Genomic DNA, 21,178 nt, shown 5'->3' with positions numbered 1-21,178 from the left:
GTGCCCTTTGGCAGGCGTCCCTGCAAAGAGGGAAAGAGAATAAGGAAGACGAGGCTGAGGAAGCAAAGGTTTTGTGTCTCATGCTCCTTGTGCTTTGGTCCTCTTTGATCAGTTCCCAGTGCATGCTGACGTTCTGCTGCCGGCAGAATGTGGCACCATGCTGGCTCTCAAGTAACACTTGGATCTGGGTTGCCAGGTCGACAAAAGTCACTTCACAAAAAAGTGTGTATTTGTGGGCTATCATAGAAGAGCCTCTGGTAATGAAGACCTACTGTAGTGCAGTGTTTCTTAGCCCAGGGGTCACCAACCTTTTTGAAACCAAGAGCTACTTCTTGGGTAGTGATTAATGCGAAGGGCTACCAGTTTGATACACACTTAAATAAATTGCCAGAAATAGCCAATTTGCTCAATTTACCTTTAACTCTATATTATTATTAATAATTAATGATATTTACACTTAATTGAACGGTTTAAACGAGGAGAAAACACGAAAAAAATTACAATTAAATTTTGAAACATAGTTTGTCTTCAATTTCGACTCTTTAAAATTCAAAATTCAACCGAAATAAAGAAGAGAAAAACTTTTAAAAAATAATTTATGGAACATCATTAGTAATTTTTCCTGATTAAGATTAATTTTAGAATTTTGATGACATGTTTTAAATAGGTTAAAATCCAATCTACACTTTGTTAGAGTATATAGCAAATTGGACCAAGCTATATTTCTAACAAAGACAAATGACTATTTTTTCTAGATTTTCCAGAACAAAAATTTAAAAAAAAATTCAAAAGACTTTGAAATAAGATTTAAATTTGATTCTACAGATTTTCTGGATTTGCCAGAATAATTTTTTTGAATTTTAATCATAATAAGTTTGAAGAAATATTTCACAAATATTCTTCATCAAAAAAATAGAAGCTAAAATGAAGAATTAAATTAAAATCTATTTATTATTCTTTACAATAAAAATTTTTTTTTTACTTAAACATTGATTTAAATTGTCAGGAAAGAAAAGGAAGGAATTTAAAAGGTAAAAAGGTATATGTGTTTAAAAATCCTAAAATCATTTTTAAGGTTGTATTTTTTCTCTAAAATTGTCTTTCTGAAAGTTATAAGAAGCAAAGTAAAAAAATGAATGAATTTATTTAAACAAGTGAAGACCAAGTCTTTAAAATATTTTCTTGGATTTTCAAATTCTATTTGAGTTTTGTCTCTCTTAGAATTAAAAATGTCGGGCAAAGCGAGACCAGCTTGCTAGTAAATAAATAACATTTAAATAGAGGCAGCTCACTGGTAAGTGCTGCTATTTGAGCTATTTTTAGAACAGGCCGGCGGGCTACTCATCTGGCCCTTACGGGCTACCTGGTGCCCGCGGGCACCGCGTTGGTGACCCCTGTCTTAGCCTGTTTCTCAGCTGTGGTCCGCGTCACGACCCGATCAGTCCAGGCATGTGCGAAGACTACGTTGCTTCCTTTCTAGAAACATTTGACTACGGAGCATCTGCGACGTCACGTACTGTGATATTTGGATCTTCTATCAATGATTTATTACTATTTTTTTTTCTAAGAATAGATTAGAGAACAAATATACACTACCGTTCAAAAGTTTGGGGTCACCCAAACAATTTTGTGGAATAGCCTTCATTTCTAAGAACAAGAATAGACTGTCGAGTTTCAGATGAAAGTTCTCTTTTTCTGGCCATTTTGAGCGTTTAATTGAGCCCACAAATGTGATGCTCCACAAACTCAATCTGCTCAAAGGAAGGTCAGTTTTGTAGCTTCTGTAACGACCTAAACTGTTTTCAGATGTGTGAACATGATTGCACAAGGGTTTTCTAATCATCAATTAGCCTTCTGAGCCAATGAGCAAACACATTGTACCATTAGAACACTGGAGTGATAGTTGCTGGAAATGGGCCTCTATACACCTATGTAGACATTGCACCAAAAACCAGACATTTGCAGCTAGAATAGTCATTTACCACATTAGCAATGTATAGAGTGTATTTCTTTAAAGTTAAGACTAGTTTAAAGTTATCTTCATTGAAAAGTACAGGGCTTTTCCTTCAAAAATAAGGACATTTCAATGTGACCCCAAACTTTTGAACGGTCGTGTATATAAAAATCAGGAGCATCATCGCCACAATTACAACCACATTTTATCTCTTGTAATTGCGTATGTGGCACTTCTTTATCTTTATTTGCGGCCTAATAAAGTAGAATTTCAAACTATCAGTGTCAGAATAATTGTATCTAAGTTATCACAAAATGTTGTGTTTCAATGAGTCCCCGGCGAGCAGACAAAAGCTGCCTTTGATCTTACCAATCAAAAGGCTTGTAAAACTCCACTGTGTAGGATGGGAAGCGACATGAAGGTGTCGGTTTCTTTGATGTATTGTAGATTTTGTCTTGACCCGAGATCTACAAAGCGGAGAGGAAACAGGACCTGACCCCCCCTCCAGGCACCTTTTCTTTGAACTGTTTTGTAACCAAAGGCGACGGCTGTTTACGACCCCCGTCCCTTTAGAAACAGCTGTTGCCAAGTAATCAGGGAAAGTCCAATACAATCTTTCGTCAGAGCCTGGTGGGACACTGTGCAAGGGTACAGGTCTACACGTTTCTCCTCATTGAGAGAAATGTAATTATGTCTCTGTTTAATTCCTTGCTTCTTTGTTTGTTTATTATATTAGATGTCATCAGTGTTTGAACCTGACAATCAGTATTGTGAACTGATGTACAAAAATATAGGTTTCTTTGCCATATAAGGCAGCTGAGCACATCGTTCAGTTTTCTGTACGGATCTGTACGTTTTCAAAATAAATACTGTATATTGAAATAATATATATTTTTTTGTAGACATTGTTTTTTTACATAAAGATTACTGAGATAAAAAAAAAACATGGTAACGGTGAACCATAGGCATAAAACAAGTTGACAGGAAGTGACATATTCTTTGCACATGCGTGGCCCTTCCGGGTCTTCCGGTACCGGTCGGGTAGTGATTGAGCCGCAGCTCTACTCGGTTGTAATACACTTTCAAACCACTTGTGGCAGTAATGACAATATCAAACAAACAGAAGAAGTCCGATGCTAAAGTCATAGTCTACGTTTAAACTGCAGGGTCGGATGTCCAATTCAGACTTTTTGTCAAACCCGATCTTGATAATGTTCCGTTCATGTTCCGAAAATGAATGTCATTTCCAATGTGAATGCAGTCTGACTCGCATGCGCACTGCAGTGTTTACAAAGTTAACATGTTGTGTCAATTTCAAGGATTTTGTGCAATCAAAGTCAACATTTTCTGAACCAAGAATATAGCGCAGATAATATCAAGAAGGACGCGGACAAGAATTTGTTCACAATTTGTTCACAATCATTATGGAAGACATGACAGATATATTATTTTAATGCATTCTAAATAATAAATAAATGCGATCAAAAGGCTTACAATGGCGCTTTTGTGAGATGCTGTATTCTGCCTATAAAGCCCTTAAGAAAAAATCCAAACACCTTTTTATATACATATATATGTAAAGTAGTAACATTTATAATAACATTTAATACTTATGTATTTTGATCATTTTAAGCATACGCATTCATTTTTTTTTCTTCATCACTTCCTGATCGCCAACTAACATAATATTCAGAAACATATCACAACGTTTCTTTTTTCTTTTTTTCTTCGTCACATAATACAACATCACTTACTGTACAAGGTCTGCTGTCATTAGGATGCTGACTGCTCGGCTGTTCGCACATTCGCCTTTAGATGCTCGCAAAGAAAAGGGGGTGGAACCAAATGTATTTTCATGTCGTTCTCACAATCCCCGGGTCTAAATTGACCGTCAAACTTGTCGGAATACGTCCTCAGCCTTCTGCTATCCAGGTGAGAGGCGTGTGTAGTGGAATAGCTGGGCCCCCAGGCCCAAAAAAGGTTGAGAGAACCCCTGCTGTAGTCTACGTTGTCGCATGAATAAAGAAGCATTGACAAAAGTGTCAGTGGGCGGCACAAAATAAAGAGGAAACACGATGCAACGATTTCCCATGAATGCAGGTGAATTGTTTACATTTGATGGATGAGGTATTTAAAATGATGGCAATGCATCCTCGGAGGAAAATAACTTATTAGTAAACAGTTTGCACGTCGTTACATTTGTCAGGTTGAATTAGCATGCATGTCGTGGACCTTAATTGATTTTTGCTGTGGGCGTCATGGTGCTAACAGTGGACAGCTGCTGCTACGCTTGCAAATATAGATTTTCTTAAAAGGAAACTACGATCAATTGTATCCGTTTTGATTTGTAAATGTTCCGATGATGTATACCCGTGTTAAACTACGCCATAGCGTCAAATTATAATGCGGGGTTTTGCAGTCGGGCTACCTTGTGACATCACAGCGAGGTGGACGTACTTATTTGGGCATTAAAAGTGAGCTATTATGCAAAACCAACTTGTATTACCTATTGGTACTTGCTTTTGTGTATTTGGGATGTGCATCAGTCACGAACATTTGAAAACAATGCAGAGATGTTTATAAAACAATCTTGCCTTTAGTAGCAATTGCGTGTGAATACTAAGATGTGCAATGCGCAAGACCCTGAAATGCTAAACTTAGCATGCGAACAGTTACAATGTGTAAAGTACCAGGTCGTATGACTATGAAGCGTATTTGTAAAATTTGCTGAAAAAGTTAGCATTTGTCAAGTACCAAGTTAAATGACTCTGTGTCGTTCGGCTGCAAAATTGACAAAAAAAACGTAAGCATGTTTATGTTAGCATGCTAACATTTAGCATGGGTAAGGTAACAAGTTATGAGTTTGAGATGTTTGGCTGCAAAATTGGTTAAAAAAATGTTAGCATGTTAATGTTAGTATGCTAGAATGCTAACATTAGCATGCTAACACTTAGCATGTGTCAAGTACCAAGTGGCATTCGGCTGCAAAATTGACTAAAAAAGTTAGCGCGTCAATGTTAGCATGGGTGAAGTACCAAGTTATATGAGTCTGAGATGTTTGGTTAGAAAATTGGTTTAAAAAAGGTTAGCATGTTAATGTTAGTATGCTAGCACTTAGCATGTGTCAAGTACCAAGTCATATGACCCTGAGATGTTTGGCTGCAAAATTGGTTAAAATGTTTTTTAAATGTTAATGTTAGTATGCTAGAAGGTTAACATTAGATAGATAGATAGATAGATAGATAGATAGATAGATAGATAGATAGATAGATAGATAGATAGATAGATAGATAGATGGATAGATAGATAGATAGATAGATAGATAGATAGATAGATAGATAGATAGATAGATAGATAGATAGATAGATAGATAGATAGATAGATAGATAGATAGATAGATAGATAGATAGATAGATAGATAGACAGATAGATAGATAGATAGATAGATAGATAGATAGATAGATAGATAGATAGATAGATAGATAGATAGATAGATAGATAGATAGATAGATAGATAGTACTTTATTGATTCTTTCAGGAGAGTTCCCTCAGGAAAATTTAAATTTGCATGCTAACACTTAGCATGTGTCGAGTACCAAGTGGCATTCGGCTGCAAAATTGACTATAAAATTTAGCATGTTAATGTTAGCATGCTAACAGTTAGCATGGGTGAAGTACCAAGTGATATGAGTCTGAGATGTTTGGCTGCAAAATCGGTTTAAAAAAGGTTAGCATGTTAATGTTAGTATGCTAACACTTAGCATGTGTCAAGTATCAAGTGATATGACTCTGTAGGGTTCGGCTGCAAAATTGACTAAAAAAGCTAGCGCTTTAATGTTAGAATGCTAACAGTTAGCATGGGTGAAGTACCAAGTTTTATGAGTCTGAGATGTTTGGCTGCAAAATTGGTTTAAAAAGAAAAAAGTTAGCACGTTAATGTTAGCATGCTAACACTTAGCATGTCTCAAGTACCAAGTTAAATGACTGTATCGTCCGGCTGCAAAATTGACAAAAAACGTAAGCGCGTTTATGTTAGCATGCTAACAGTTAGCATGGGTAAGGTAAGAAGTTATGAGTCTGAGATGTTTGGCTGCAAAATTGGTTTAAAAAAGTTTGCATGTTTATATTAGTATGCTTACACTTAGCATGTGTCAAGTAACAAGTGATATGACTCTGTGTTGTTCGGTTGAAAAATTGACTAAAAAAGTTAGCACGTTAATGTTAGCATGCTAACACTTAGCATGTCTCAAGTACCAAGTTAAATGACTGTATCGTTCGGCTGCAAAATTGACAAAAAACGTAAGCGTGTTTATGTTAGCATGCTAACCGTTAGCATGGGTAAGGTAACAAGTTATGAGTCTGAGATGTTTGGCTGCAAAATTGGTTTAAAAAGTTTGCATGTTAATATTAGTATGCTGCAATGCTAACATTAGCATGCTAACACTTAGCATGTGTAAAGAACCAAGTGAAATGAAACTGTGGCGTTCGGCTGAAAAATCGACTGAAAAAAGTTAGCGCGTTAATTTTAGCATGCTAACAGTTCGCATGGATGAAATACCAAGTTATATGAGTCTGAGATGGCTAAAAAAAAAGTTAGCATGTTAATTGTTTCATATGCTAGAATGCTAATGATAGCATACCAACACTTAGCATGTGTCAAATACAAAGGGATATGATTCTGTGGCGTTCGAGTGCAAAATTGACCAAAAAAAGTTTGCACTTTAATGTTAGCATGTCTCAAGTACCAAAGTGATATGAGTCTGAGGCGTTTGGCTTGTATTGCTGCCTGAGGATGAGCCAATCAGTGGCCATGATACTTCACAGCGCGCTCTGATTGTTTTGGTCTCGTCTAGTGGCCAATAAGTATTGTTTTTTTTTTACTTTATTTAGCCATTTTAATCTTTGAAAAATGCTTAATTCAGGGCAAAATTATGGAGAATGTTAGCGATAACACAAAGGATGTTATGTTCAGCTCGTTTAGCATATATTGATAGAACTACGGGGACGTAGTTCTATCAATGTGGGGACGGCGTGGCTATTTTGACTACCACATTCAGCCAGTGTTGTGTAATTGCAACAATTATCTAACAAGCTCTAAATGAAATTTGATGCATCTGTTCCACAATAACTACATATGTACATGCTCTAGACCAGGGGTCACCAACGCGGTGCCCGCGGGCACCAGGTAGCCCGTAAGGACCAGATGAGTAGCCCGCTGGCCTGTTCTAAAAATAGCTCAAATAGCAGCACTTACCAGTGAGCTGCCTCTATTTTTTAAATTGTATTTATTTACTAACAAGCTGGTCTCGCTTTGCCCGACATTTTTAATTCTAAGAGAGACAAAACTCAAATAGAATTTGAAAATCCAAGAAAATATTTTAAAGACTTGGTCTTCACTTGTTTAAATAAATTCATTAATGTTTTTACTTTGCTTCTTATAACTTTCAGAAAGACAATTTTAGAGAAAAAATACAACCTTAAAAATGATTTTAGGATTTTTAAACACATATACCTTTTTACCTTTTAATTTCCTTCCTCTTCTTTCCTGACAATTTAAATCAATGTTCAAGTAAATTAATTTTTTTTATTGTAAAGAATAATAAATACATTTTTCATTTTAGCTTCTGTTTTTTCGACAAAGAATATTTGTGAAATATTTCTTCAAACTTATTATGATTAAAATTCAAAAACATTATTCTGGCAAATCTAGAAAATCTGTAGAATCAAATTTAAATCTTATTTCAAAGTCTTTTGAATTTCTTTTAAAATGTTTGTTCTGGAAAATCTAGAAGAAATAATGATTTGTCTTTGTTAGAAATATAGCTTGGTCCAATTTGTTATATATTCTAACAAAGTGTAGATTGGATTTTAACCTATTTAAAACATGTCATCAAAATTCTAAAATTAATCTTAATCAGGAAAAATTACTAATGATGTTCCATAAATTATTTTTTTAATTTTTTCAAAAAGATTCGAATTAGCTAGTTTTTCTCTTCTTTTTTTCGGTTGAATTTTGAATTTTAAAGAGTCGAAATTGAAGATAAACTATGTTTCAAAATGTAATTGTCATTTTTTTCGTGTTTTCTCCTCTTTTAAACCGTTCAATTAAGTGTAAATATCATTAATTATTAATAATAACAGAGTTAAAGGGAAATTGAGCAAATTGGCTATTTCTGGCAATTTATTTAAGTGTGTATCAAACTGGTAGCCCTTCGCATTAATCACTACCCAAGAAGTAGCTCTTGGTTTCAAAAAGGTTGGTGACCCCTGCTCTAGACATTATAATAACAACCAAAAAATATATAAAAAAATATTCTACTTATTTGAATCTGATGAATCCAGTCCAATGAAACAAATAGATGTTGTTTGAAGGAAACCGTGGGAGGTTGTGTGAGTTCATGGCCAGAAGGCGTGACTTATAAACAAATGTACAATCCAATAGCCTTGAGAGACTGAACAATAGGACCCAATGACTATGTAAATGTGGTACAAAAATTAAAAAAAATATAACAGATAGTTTATTAGGATGGTTAAAGGTATCGTTGTAATTTTACAACAAGGGGTGTTACAGGGTTAAATGTCTGCATTTTACCTAATTAATATTTTCTCCTGATTGTATTATTGTATCCAAATAATAATCCCCCCTATGCATATTATGCTGATTTTATTTCTGACTTAATGCTATTACTCCAAAGATTCCGTTTTTTTACCCGCACGGCACCAAATAGTCGCTTTGGGAGACAATCCTCATATTTATGATCCGTCTACATTTTGCCTAAGCTCGTACAAGCGGCAGGACGAATAATCAATCAGGTTTCCTGCGGGGAGGGGTGTGATGTCAAGGACGGGGCACTTGTTTCACGACGCTGTCCTGTTACCGGCCAGAGTCGGGGACATTTATCACTCCCCGCCTGAGGGATGGAGTGGAATTTAAGACCGCTGTCTGTCTGTTTGTGTGTGTGTGTGTAGATGCCCCGAGTCCACGCGGCCAGAAACACTCCGGCCCTGTGATCTCCCGTGCAAGAAGGACTGCATCGTGACGCCCTTCAGCGAGTGGACGGCCTGCCCATCAACCTGCGTGCCAGGTAGTGTTGCGTCGACCAGCTCTTCCTCCCAGGGAATCTAAATTACTGGTCAATCCCAAATTCTTTTGATGACATATATGCTGAATAAGAAGGACCATCAAGACAGAATTGGAATATTTTCAAGTTTTACTAAAGCTTTAGGAGGTCAACTTAACCAATACATTCATATCGGCTACTCTAGTTGATCTGAGCCAACTCCTTGCACACAAAGAAATCCCTTCCCCATCTCCCCCTCGCAACACTGATAAGGAGAGAGACGTGGGGGTTGTCTTTACATTCCAAGGTTAAGACACTAACCAGGCATCGGAAATGTCGAAAGAAACTGGTAGAATATACAAAGGAAAAGTACTAGCTACTCTAAACAAGGCTATGTAAAAAGAAATAACTCTTAAACATATATGCATCCTCCACAGTAGTCTGGAACGTGCGCCAGTGTACCTTCTTCTTGTACAATGTTCCAGAAGCCATGAGCAAAAGTTTGTACAAAAACCCCAAAACCAGTGAAGTTGGCACGTTGTGTAAATGGTAAATAAAAACAGAATAGAATGATTTGTAAATCCTTTTCAACATATATTCAATTGAATAGACTGCAAAGACAAGATACTGTTAGGAACTCGCATAGCTGCAGTTCTACTGACCCTAAGATGCAGGAACCAGGAGTAAGGGGCGCAGGTAAAATGAGTTTTCATTTACTCAAACAGAAAGTGAAGCAGCCGTGCATAACAGGTCCAAACATAAATAGAAACATGCTGATTGGCTGCAGGTGTGGACCGGCAGATGAGGGAAAAACCACAGTGCTCAGCGGGACAGACAGGAAATGGAAACAAATTGAGAGCACTGATGGGAAGTAAATACCAAACAAGGAAACAAACAGACATGAAGTGACAGATCGTCACACAAACTGAGAAAATCCTTAACGTAGAACTTAATGGCAGCAACACTTTGCAAAAAATATTGCCACAGGGGTATTTTTACCACTGTGTTACATGGCCTTTCCTTTTAACAACACTCAGTAAAGGTTTGGGAACTGAGGAGACACATTTTTGAAGCTTTGCAGGTGGAATTCTTTCCCATTCTTGCTTGATGTACAGCTTAAGTTGTTCAACAGTCCGGGGGTCTCCCTTGTGCTATTTTAGGCTTCATAATGCGCCACACATTTTCAATGGGAGACAGGTCTGGACTACAGGCAGGCCAGTCTAGTACCCACACTCTTTTACTAGCTTGGCATTGTCTTGCTGAAATAAGCAGGGGCGTCCATGATAACATATGTTGCTCCAAAACCTGTATGCACCTTTCAGCATTAATGGTGCCTTCACAGATGTGTAAGTTACCCATGTCTCGGGCACTAATACACCCCCATACCATCACAGATGCTGGCTTTTCAGCTTTGCACCTAGAACAATCCGCATGGTTCTTTTCCTCTTTGGTCCGGAGGACACGACGTCCACAGTTTCCAAAAACAATTTGAAATGTGGACTCGTCAGACCACAGAACACTTATCCACTTTGTATCAGTCCATCTTAGATGAGCTCAGGCCCAGCGAAGCCGACAGCATTTCTGGGTGTTGTTGATAAACGGTTTTCGCCTTGCATAGGAGAGTTTTAACTTGCACTTACAGATGTAACGACCAACTGTAGTTACTGACAGTGGTTTTGTGGTTGAAAAATGCCCGTTTCAACTTTTTTGCAATGTGTTGCTGCCATTAAATTATAAGTTAATGAATATTTGCAATTCAAACAATAATTATCTTGTCTTTGCAGTCTATTCAATTGAATACAAGTTGAAAAGGATTTGCAAATCATTGTATTTGCCAACTTCACGGGGTTGGGGTTTTGTAAAAGACAATACAGGAAATAGGAAAACATCAATTACGCTGTCATATAAATATCTATTTATGTTTGGCTGATGCATCACAAAGGAAATGATTAATACTGGAAATAAACAGTCAAAGTGATCGTGCCAGCAACTCATCTCTTTAACTATTATGCGGCTCATTGATCCACTGATGATGCAGTCGCTTTTAATTTCACCCTTTTAACGTGAGGTGATGAGTGTGTGGTCATTACTGTGGGAATGTGCACATACACCGATCATTATCTCGTCAGCTTCTAGACCACTTACCGTCACACTCAAAATTATTTTTAATAAACACTGGTCATTTTTTGTTGTGTTGAGCTATTTAAATAGTTTTTTGTTGGTTTATTGTGTGAATGCTGCAAACATTCACACATATGGTTTTCTACACCAAAAGTAATCTATTTATTCAAAAATATATAAATAAATACAAATATATATATATATATATATATATATATATATATATATATATATATATATATATATATATATATATATATATATATATATATATATATATATATATATATATTAAAAAAAAAATATGTATGTATTAAAAAAAAAAAATATATATATATATATATATATATATATATATATATATATATATATATATATATATATATATATATATATATATATATATATGTCTTCTTCTTCTCCAGATTTTGGCACGCTCTACCTTCCACATTTTTCACCCGATTTGGGAATTACATAATTTTCCTTGAAAAATTCCAAAAATTCCCAGATTTCCCAGAATTCCAGGTTTTCCGGGACATTTTTCCCATTCAAAATAAATTGGCCATTTTTCTAACTTCCACCATTTCCACATTTTTCAACCGTTCAAACCATTCCACCTTCAACATATTTCACTCATCCTGATAATTCAAACTATCATTTTTACAAGTTCAAAAAAATTCCAGGAATTCCCATAATTCCCATTTTTTCCAACCCTTTTTTGAACCTTTTTTCTGTCGACTACTACTTCCACATTTCCCATCCCATTTCAACCGTTCTACTGTCCAAACATTCATCTTAATCAGGAAAAAATGAAGTTGTTTTTTGAACTGGAAAAATTTCCCGGTTTTCCCAAAATTCCAGGAATTCCTTAATACTATTTCTCAATTAAAAATGTTACTACTTCAACATTTCTCAACCGATTTGAAAAATGTCAACACCAACCATTTCAACTTATTTAGACCATTCAAGCTTTTTTACCATTTTCAAAAAAATTCCAGCTTTTCCCGAAATTCCCAAATGTCCATGAAATGGGACATTCTTCAAAGTGCCACAATTCCCACATTTTTCATCTGATTCAAACCGTTCCCACTTCAAAATATTCATCTTGTTTGGGAATCACGGGATTTTCCTTGACAAATTCCAAAAATTCCCAGATTTCCCAGAATTCCAGGTTTTCCAGGACATTTTTCCCATTCAAAATGAATTGGCCATTTTTCTAACTTCCACCATTTCCACATTTTTCAACCGTTCAAACCATTCCACCTTCAACATATTTCACTCATCCTGATAATTCAAACTATCATTTTTCCAAGTTCTAAAAAATTCCAGGAATTCCCATAATTCCAGGAATTCCTTAACACTATTTCTCAATTAAAAATGTTACTTCTTCAACATTTCTCAACCGATTTGAAAAATGTCGACACCGACAATACGTGGACTATGAGTTGTTTGTTTTCCCGAGATGCAAGTAAAGCTGGATCGGACATGGCTTGTGGGATATGCAGAATTTTCCATATTGCCAATTAATTGTCAATAGGGAGAAATTCCAGGAATTTTGGGAAAGAGAAAACATATTGTGCCTTCAATATCTCTGAAGAGTAGTGTGTGCAAATGGTTGAAAGGTCTGAATCGGACAAAAAAATAACACAAAATTTTGAGAATTTTGGGCATTGAGTAACTTCGAATATTTCCATGTTCTTGGAAATTTGGGAATTTCAGGAAAACCGGGAATTTTTGAAAATATTTATACCAGCACAATTTTCTGAAAATATATGAATGTGTTGGTGTTGGAATTATTATTAAATCGGTTGAAAAATGTTAACGTAGTAACAGTTTGAATTGAGAAAAGGTATTTCGGAATTCCTGGAATTTCGGGAAAACCGTGAATTTGTACGAAAAAAAAGGGAACTTTTCGTTGTCCCAACTAAGGGGAATGTTTTTCGAAGGTGGAATGGTTGGAATTGGTTGGAAGATGTGGACTGTGGAAACTTTCCAGGAAAAGTAGAAGTTGGAATATGTCCATCCATTTGAATGTGAAATTCTTGGAAATTTGGGAATTTCAGTAAAACCATGAATTTTTGAAAATATTGATACTAGCACAATTGTTTGAAAATATATGAATGCGTTGGTGTTGGAATTTTTTAAAAATCAGTTGAAAAATGTTGACGTGGTCACAGTTTGAATTGAGAAGTGGTATTTTCGAATTCCTGGAATTTCAGGGAAACTGTGAATTTGTACAAAAAAACAAAAAAACTTTCTATTTCCCAACTAAGATGAATGTTTCAAAGGTGGAATAGTTGGAATTAGTTGGAAAATGTGGACTGTGAAAACTATTGAGGGAAAAGGTGAAAATAGGATTTCTGGGAATTCCTGGAGATTTGGGGATATTGGAAAATGGTAGTTCAATTGTCCAAGGCGAGTGGAGCGTGTGGATGGTGGAACTGTTCAAATTGGATGAGAAATGTCGGATACACGTGGTCACAGTTTGAATTGAGAATTGGTATTTCGGAATTCCTGGAATTTCGGGAAAACCGTGAATTTATATGAAAAAACAAAACAAAAAAATTAAAGCTGCAAGCAGCGATGAACAGGACCGACTTTGAGGGCTCATAAAATCCAAACCGGAGCAGTAATAAAACTCTTTCATCAACTTTTAATCAGAAGGGTTCAATTTCTCTCCTGTGCTAATTTGAAGCCGACACGACAAACGCGCTCAGAGGAGATAATGTTTGAAAAAAGGTGACTGTTTTTACTCAACTTTTGTTTTGAAGGGGGGAATTGCAAACTTTCTGGTGATTTTTGCTGGGGGTTGTCCGTCTATGAAATGTAGGTATAAGTGAAACCTACATAGACGTTTTTGTTTCATGTCTCTACGACATTCCTACTGGGAGTTAGAGGGAGTTTTGTCTGTGTTTTCTTCCTAGGGGGCGCTAGAGCACAGCTTTGAGTTTTGGGGTTTTTGTTTTTTGATTGGATCGCAATTTTCGCCAGTCCTGATGTGTGTGTCCAATTTGGTGAGTTTTGAAGCATTTTAAGGGGCTCAAATTACAGCTCAAAGAGGCGGCAGTATAATAATAAAACGCTCGAAATACAATAGGGTCCTCTGTCCCAAAGGGACTCGGTCCCTAAAAAAGAGAAATTTCTTTGTCCCAACTAAGAGGAATGTTCCGAAAGTGGATTTGGTTGAGAAATGTGTATTGTGAGAACTTTCCAGGAAAAGGCGAAAATAGGGCTTTGGATTTCTGGGAATACCTGGAAATGTTTTGAACCTGGAAAATGGTAGTTCAATTGTCCAAGACGAGTGGAGCGTGTGGATGGTGTAACGGTTCGAATCTATTGAGAAATGTGTGATACACGTGGTCACAGTTTGAATTGAGAATTGGTATTTCGGAATTCCTGGAATTTCGGGAAAACCGTGAATTTATATGAAAAAACAAAACAAAAAAATTAAAGCTGCAAGCTGCGATGAACAGGACCGACTTTGAGGGCTCATAAAATCCAAACCGGAGCAGTAATAAAACCCTTTCATCAACTTTTAATCAGAAGGGTTCAATCTCTCTCCTGTGCTAATTTGAAGCCGACACGACAAACGCGCTCAGAGGAGATAATGTTTGAAAAAAGGTGACTGTTTTTACTCAACTTTTGTTTTGAAGGGGGAATTGCAAACTTCCTGTTGATTTTTGCTGGGGGTTGTCAGTGTATGAAATATAGGTCTAAGTGAGACCTACATAGAGGTTTTTGTTTCATGTCTCTACGACATTCCTACTGGGAGTTAGAGGCAGTTTTGTCTGTGTTTTCTTCCTAGGGGGCGCTAGAGCGCAATTTTGAGTTTTGGGGTTTTCTGTTTTTTGATTAGATCGCAATTTTCGCCAGTCCTGATGTGTGTGTCCAATTTGGTGAGTTTTGAAGCATGTTAAGGGGGTCAAATTACGGCTCAAAGAGGCGGCGGTATAATAATAAAACGCTACAAATACAATAGGGTCCTCTGTCCCAAAGGGACTCGGTCCCTAAAAAAGAGAACTTTCTTTGTCCCAACTAAGAGGAATGTTCCGAAAGTGGATTTGGTTGTGAAATGTGTACTATGAGAACTTTCCTGGAAAAGGTGAAAATAGGGCTTTGGATAACCAGGATTTCTGGGAATACCTGGAAATGTTTTGAACCTGGAAAATGGTAGTTCAATTGTCCAAGACGAGTGGAGTGTGTGGATGGTGTAACAGTTCGAATCTGTTGAGAAATGTGTGATACACGTGGTCACAGTTTGAATTGAGAATTGGTATTTCGGAATTCCTGGAATTTCGGGAAAACCGTGAATTTATATGAAAAAACAAAACAAAAAAATTAAAGCTGCAAGCAGCGATGAACAGGACCGACTTAGAGGGCTCATAAAATCCAAACCGGAGCAGTAATAAAACTCTTTCATCAACTTTTAATCAGAAGGGTTCAATCTCTCTCCTGTGCTAATTTGAAGCCGACACGACAAACGCGCTCAGAGGAGATAATGTTTGAAAAAAGGTGACTGTTTTTACTCAACTTTTGTTTTGAAGGGGGAATTGCAAACTTCCTGTTGATTTTTGCCGGGGGTTGTCAGTGTATGAAATCTAGGTCTAAGTCTACATAAAGGATGGTGTGACGGTTCGAATCTGTTGAGAAATGTGTGGATTGTGCAAATTCGAACATTTACCAGGAAACCGGGAATTCTGGGTAATCCTAGGTCAGAATAAAAACGTTTACACAGTCTTGGGCGGTAGAGTGGTTGTCTCTCGATCCTGAAGGTTGCAGGTTCGATCCTCGCCCCCCCGTGACCTTGCTGAATTACCCTTGTAAGGGAATGTCCTTTGACGACCTTGCAGGTGGAAAAGTGCTAGAGAAGGTGAAGCCGCTTACTTTTTGATTTTATTCCCAACAGAAAATACGAGCTCGGCCACGCAGTCTCGCTACCGCACCATCATTCAAAGGTCAGCTGATGGAGGTCAAGAGTGCCCTGACACTCTGTATGAGGAGAGAGAGTGCGAATCCCTCCAAGAGTGTCCAAAATACAGGTAAACACATTCATTTGTTTCCCATCCATGAAAAATGTAAATTCTGAAATATATTTGAGTAAAAGTTGTGTGATTTATTCTGTTGTGTTGTAAGAATGAAAAGTGCATTTTCTTCATGTAAGTTCAGCCATCATCCACACTCTGGATGTGAGACTAGAACACTGATACTTGGCGGTTAACTTCATTAAATATTCATACACAGTGTTACTGTTCCAACTGTGTGTAGGCATTTTATTTCTGACCCAGGGGGATACATATCACAGAAACAAAACAAAAAACATACAACGATAAAAAACCAAATAAAAGACATATAAGCAGAAATAAAATACATAAAAATTTGTATAAAAAAAATAAAATAAAAAAGTGTTCCTGTAGTGTTACGGTGGCCATACTAGTTAAATAAAATCTCTGCCTTGTTTTGAACGACTACTTAAGCCTACAAGGCTACTGTGTTGGTCATGATGGAGGTACTTGGTGAAAAAAAAAAGTTTGAGAACAACTTGAACTGGAACACACATGTATTTCCCTTTTTTCTGCATTCTAAAGAGCAAAACACTGCTAGTACGAGGCGGCTAACAATGCAGGTAATTGTGATCCGTCTATCCGCCTTTAAAGCGTTCCAAAAAATATTTATAAAAATAAAACAACTAAAAACGCAAACAACACTTAATTCATATACCAAGCCATGCATATCAATATATATTTTTTGACACTGAATTTCTATAAATTATGTTTTTGTACACTGAATTTTTTTACACTGATTTTTTTAAACTGAATTTGTATACACTGAATTTTTACAAACTGAATTTTAAAACACTGAATTTCTATAAACTAAATGTTTATACATGAAATGTTTATACACTGAATTTTTATAAACTACATTTTTACACACTGAATTTTTAAACACTGCATTTTTATAAACTACATTTTTATACACTCAATTTTTATGAAATTATTTTTTAAAATAAAATGAACATTTAACTGAATGTTTTTACATTGATTTTTTACACCATTTTTTTACGCTGAATTTGTATACACTGAATGTTTAAACACTTAATTTTTATAAACTAAATGTGGATACACTAAATGTTTATACACTTAATTTTATTACACTGAATTTTTATACACTGAATGTTTTTACACTGAATTTTTATAAACTAAATTCTTATACACGAAATGTTTATACACTGAATTTGTATACAATTATTTTTTATACATTGAATTTTTATAAACTAAATGTTTATACACTGAATTGTATACACTGAATGTTTTTACATTGATTTTTTTACACATAATTGTTTTACGCTGAATTTGTATACACTGAATGTTTAAACACTGGATTTTTAGCAACAACATTTTTTACACCCTGAATGTTTGTACACTGAATATTTTACACTGATTTTTTTTACACAGAATTTTTAAACACTGACTTCTTTTACAGTGAATTTTTGAACACTGACTTTTTAAACACTGAATTTTTATCAACTAAATTTGTATACACTGAATATTTTTACACTGAATATTTTACACTGATTTTTTACACTGAATTTTTAAACACTGAATTTGTTTACACTGAAATTTTGAACACTGCATTTTTAAACACACCATTTTGCTGACATTTATTTTTTTCAATGAAATTGTCAGCATAATTTGATGCAAAAAAAAATCAGTTCACAAAATTCAAACGCAAACAATTCAGTCACGTAAATTCAGTGTAAAAAAAAAAAAAGTTTCGTATTAAAGACAAATATTCACCTCCATATCACAGCATTATTGTGATGATTTTAAAACCGCAATACCGCTGCAATACCCTTACATCCCTTTTTTAATTGTTTTCAGACGCTGAAAAAATCATATCACCATTACCTGCATTGTTAGCCACCTCTTACTACCAGTTTTTCACTATTTAGAAGGCACAGAAAAGGGAAACACGTGTTCTTGTCTCACATGGGGATTGTGGGTAATGAGCAACATCCCAACAAAATGTGTAGTTTTCCTTTAAGCACCAATGTGTTACAGTAAATAATTTATGACATTTTAAAGGGTTTATTTTCATGCCTTGAAATGTTTCCAAATTTTAGCAATAAGACATTTTAGGATACTTTTGTTTCCTTCATTTGTGATTCATTGCAATTATACGTTTTTATGATTTTTTAAAATGTTTTGTTTGTTTTATGCCCTTTTTGTCGAATAAAACCTTTTTTTTTTCATGTCAAACAATATACACAATATTATTCCCCCAAAAAAAATATTTCGAAGTAGAAAATTTGAACCAACTTTAATTTTGATTTGTTATAATTTGACAGTTTGCATGGCAGCTTTGTGTTTTTAGAGTCAACATTGCAGCTTTTTCTCGTCACATTTCACCTGTCTGTCTTTTTTTCCACTTTTTTCAGTTTTTTTCAAGATATAGCATTTGTAAAATGTTCTGGGTTAGGGTTAACCCTAACCCTAACCCCAACACTTAACCGTAACGCTAACCACCCCCTTTCTTTATGCCTAACCCTAACCCCAAACCTAACCCTAACGCCAACCACTACCCTAGCCCTAAACCTAACCAACTCTTTTTCTTTATGCTTAACCCCAACCCTAAACCTAACCCTAACCTAACCCCAACCCCAACCCTAGCCCTAACACTAACCAACTACTTTACTTTATGCCTAACCCTAAACCTAATCCAAACCCTAACCTTAACCCTAACCCTGAACCTAACCACAACCCCAACCCCAACCCCAGCCCTAACACCAACCCTAACCCAACCCTAACCCTAACCCTAACCCTAACCCTAACCCTAACCATAACCATAACCCTAACCATAACCCTAACCCCAACCCTTAACCGTAACCCTAACCAACTCTTTCTTTATGCCTAACCCCAACCCTAACCCCAACCCCAACCCCAACCCTAGCCCTAACCCTAACCAAGCATTTGTCTTTATGCCTAACCCCAACCCCAACCCTAACCCTAACCCTAAAACCTACCCATAAACCCAACCCCAACCCCAACCCCAGCCCTAACCCCAACCCTAACCAAACCTTAACCCTAACCCTAACCCTAACCCTAACCCCAACCCTTAACCGTAACCCTAACCAACTCTTTCTTTATGCCTAACCCTAAACCTAATCCTAATCCTAACCCTAACTCTAATCCTAACCCTAACCCCAACCCCAACCCTAACCCTAAACATAACCCTAACCCTAACCCCAACCCTTAACCGTAACCCTAACCAACTCTTTCTTTGTGCCTAACCCTAGCCCTAATCCTAATCGTAACCCTAACTCTAATCCTAATCCTAACCCTAAACCTAACCCCAACCCCAGCCCTAACCCCAACCCTAACCCAACCCTAACCCTAACCCTAACCCTAACCCTAACCCTAACCCTAACCCTAACCCTAACCCTAACCCTAACCCCAACCCTTATCCGTAACCCTAACCAACTCTTTCTTTATGCCTAACCCTAAACCTAACCCTATCCCCGACCCCAACCCCAACACTAGCCCTAACCCTAACCCTAAGCAACCATTTGTCTTTATGCCTAACCCTAACCCCAACCCTAACACCAACCCCAACCCCAACCCTACACCTAACTCTAACCCTTACCCCAAAAACAACCCATAAACCCAACCCCAACCCCAGCCCTAACCCCAACCCTAACCCTAACCCTAACCCTAACCCTAACCCTAACCCTAACCCTAACCCCAACCCCAACCCCAGCCCTAACCCCAACCCTAACCAAACCTTAACCCTAACCCTAACCCTAACCCTAACCCCAACCCTTAACCGTAACCCTAACCAACTCTTTCTTTATGCCTAACCCTAACCCTAATCCTAATCCTAACCCTAACTCTAATCCTAACCCTAACCCCAACCCCAACCCTAACCCTAAACATAACCCTAACCCTAACCCCAACCCTTAACCGTAACCCTAACCAACTCTTGCTTTGTGCCTAACCCTAGCCCTAATCCTAATCGTAACCCTAACTCTAATCCTAATCCTAACCCTAAACCTAACCCCAACCCCAGCCCTAACCCCAACCCTAACCCAACCCTAACCCTAACCCTAACCCTAACCCTAACCCTAACCCTAACCCTAACCCTAACCCCAACCCTTATCCGTAACCCTAACCAACTCTTTCTTTATGCCTAACCCTAACCCTAACCCTATCCCCGACCCCAACCCCAACCCTAGCCCTAACCCTAACCCTAAGCAACCATTTGTCTTTATGCCTAACCCTAACCCCAACCCTAACACCAACCCCAACCCCAACCCTACACCTAACTCTAACCGTTACCCCAAAAACAACCCATAAACCCAACCCAACCCCAGCCCTAACCCCAACCCTAACCCAACCTTAACCCTAACCCTAACCATAACCCTAACCCTAACCCCAACCCTTAACCGTAACCCTAACCAACTCTTTCTTTATACCTAACCCCAACCCTAACCCCAACCCCAACCCCAGCCCTAGCCCTAACCCTAACCCTAACCAACCATTTGTCTGTATGCCTAACCCTAACCCCAACCCTAACCCCAACCCTAACCCCAACCCCAACCCCAACCCCAACCCCAACCCTACACCTAACTCTAACCCTTACCCCAAAAACTACCCATAAACCCAACCCCAACCCCAGCCCTAACCCCAACCCTAACCCAACCTTAACCCTAACCCTAACCCTAACCCTAACCCTAACCCCAACCCTAACCGTGACCCTAACCAACTCTTTCTTTATGCCTAACCCTAACCCTAATCCTATTCCTAACCCCAACCCTTAACCGTAACCCTAACCAACTCTTTCTTTATACCTAACCCCAACCCTAACCCCAACCCCAACCCCAGCCCTAGCCCTAACCCTAACCCTAACCAACCATTTGTCTGTATGCCTAACCCTAACCCCAACCCTAACCCCAACCCTAACCCCAACCCCAACCCCAACCCCAACCCCAACCCTACACCTAACTCTAACCCTTACCCCAAAAACTACCCATAAACCCAACCCCAAC

The 21,178-nt window shown here is 37.3% G+C and overlaps 1 protein-coding gene across 1 annotated transcript in view; it reads left to right on the top strand.

The window, feature by feature from the left end:
• Window positions 1-21,178, top strand: part of thsd7ba (thrombospondin, type I, domain containing 7Ba) — a 517,449-nt gene that overhangs the window by 199,799 nt on the left and 296,472 nt on the right. The window contains exons 11-12 of the mRNA XM_062067490.1: window positions 8,924-9,039; window positions 16,043-16,175. Of these exons, the coding sequence (XP_061923474.1) occupies window positions 8,924-9,039; window positions 16,043-16,175 (249 nt within the window). The remainder of the gene's footprint in view (window positions 1-8,923; window positions 9,040-16,042; window positions 16,176-21,178) is intronic.

Source organism: Entelurus aequoreus, linkage group LG13 (genome assembly GCF_033978785.1).
Source record: "Entelurus aequoreus isolate RoL-2023_Sb linkage group LG13, RoL_Eaeq_v1.1, whole genome shotgun sequence".
NCBI lineage: Eukaryota > Metazoa > Chordata > Actinopteri > Syngnathiformes > Syngnathidae > Entelurus > Entelurus aequoreus.
This window is presented reverse-complemented; position numbering and strand designations above follow the sequence as displayed.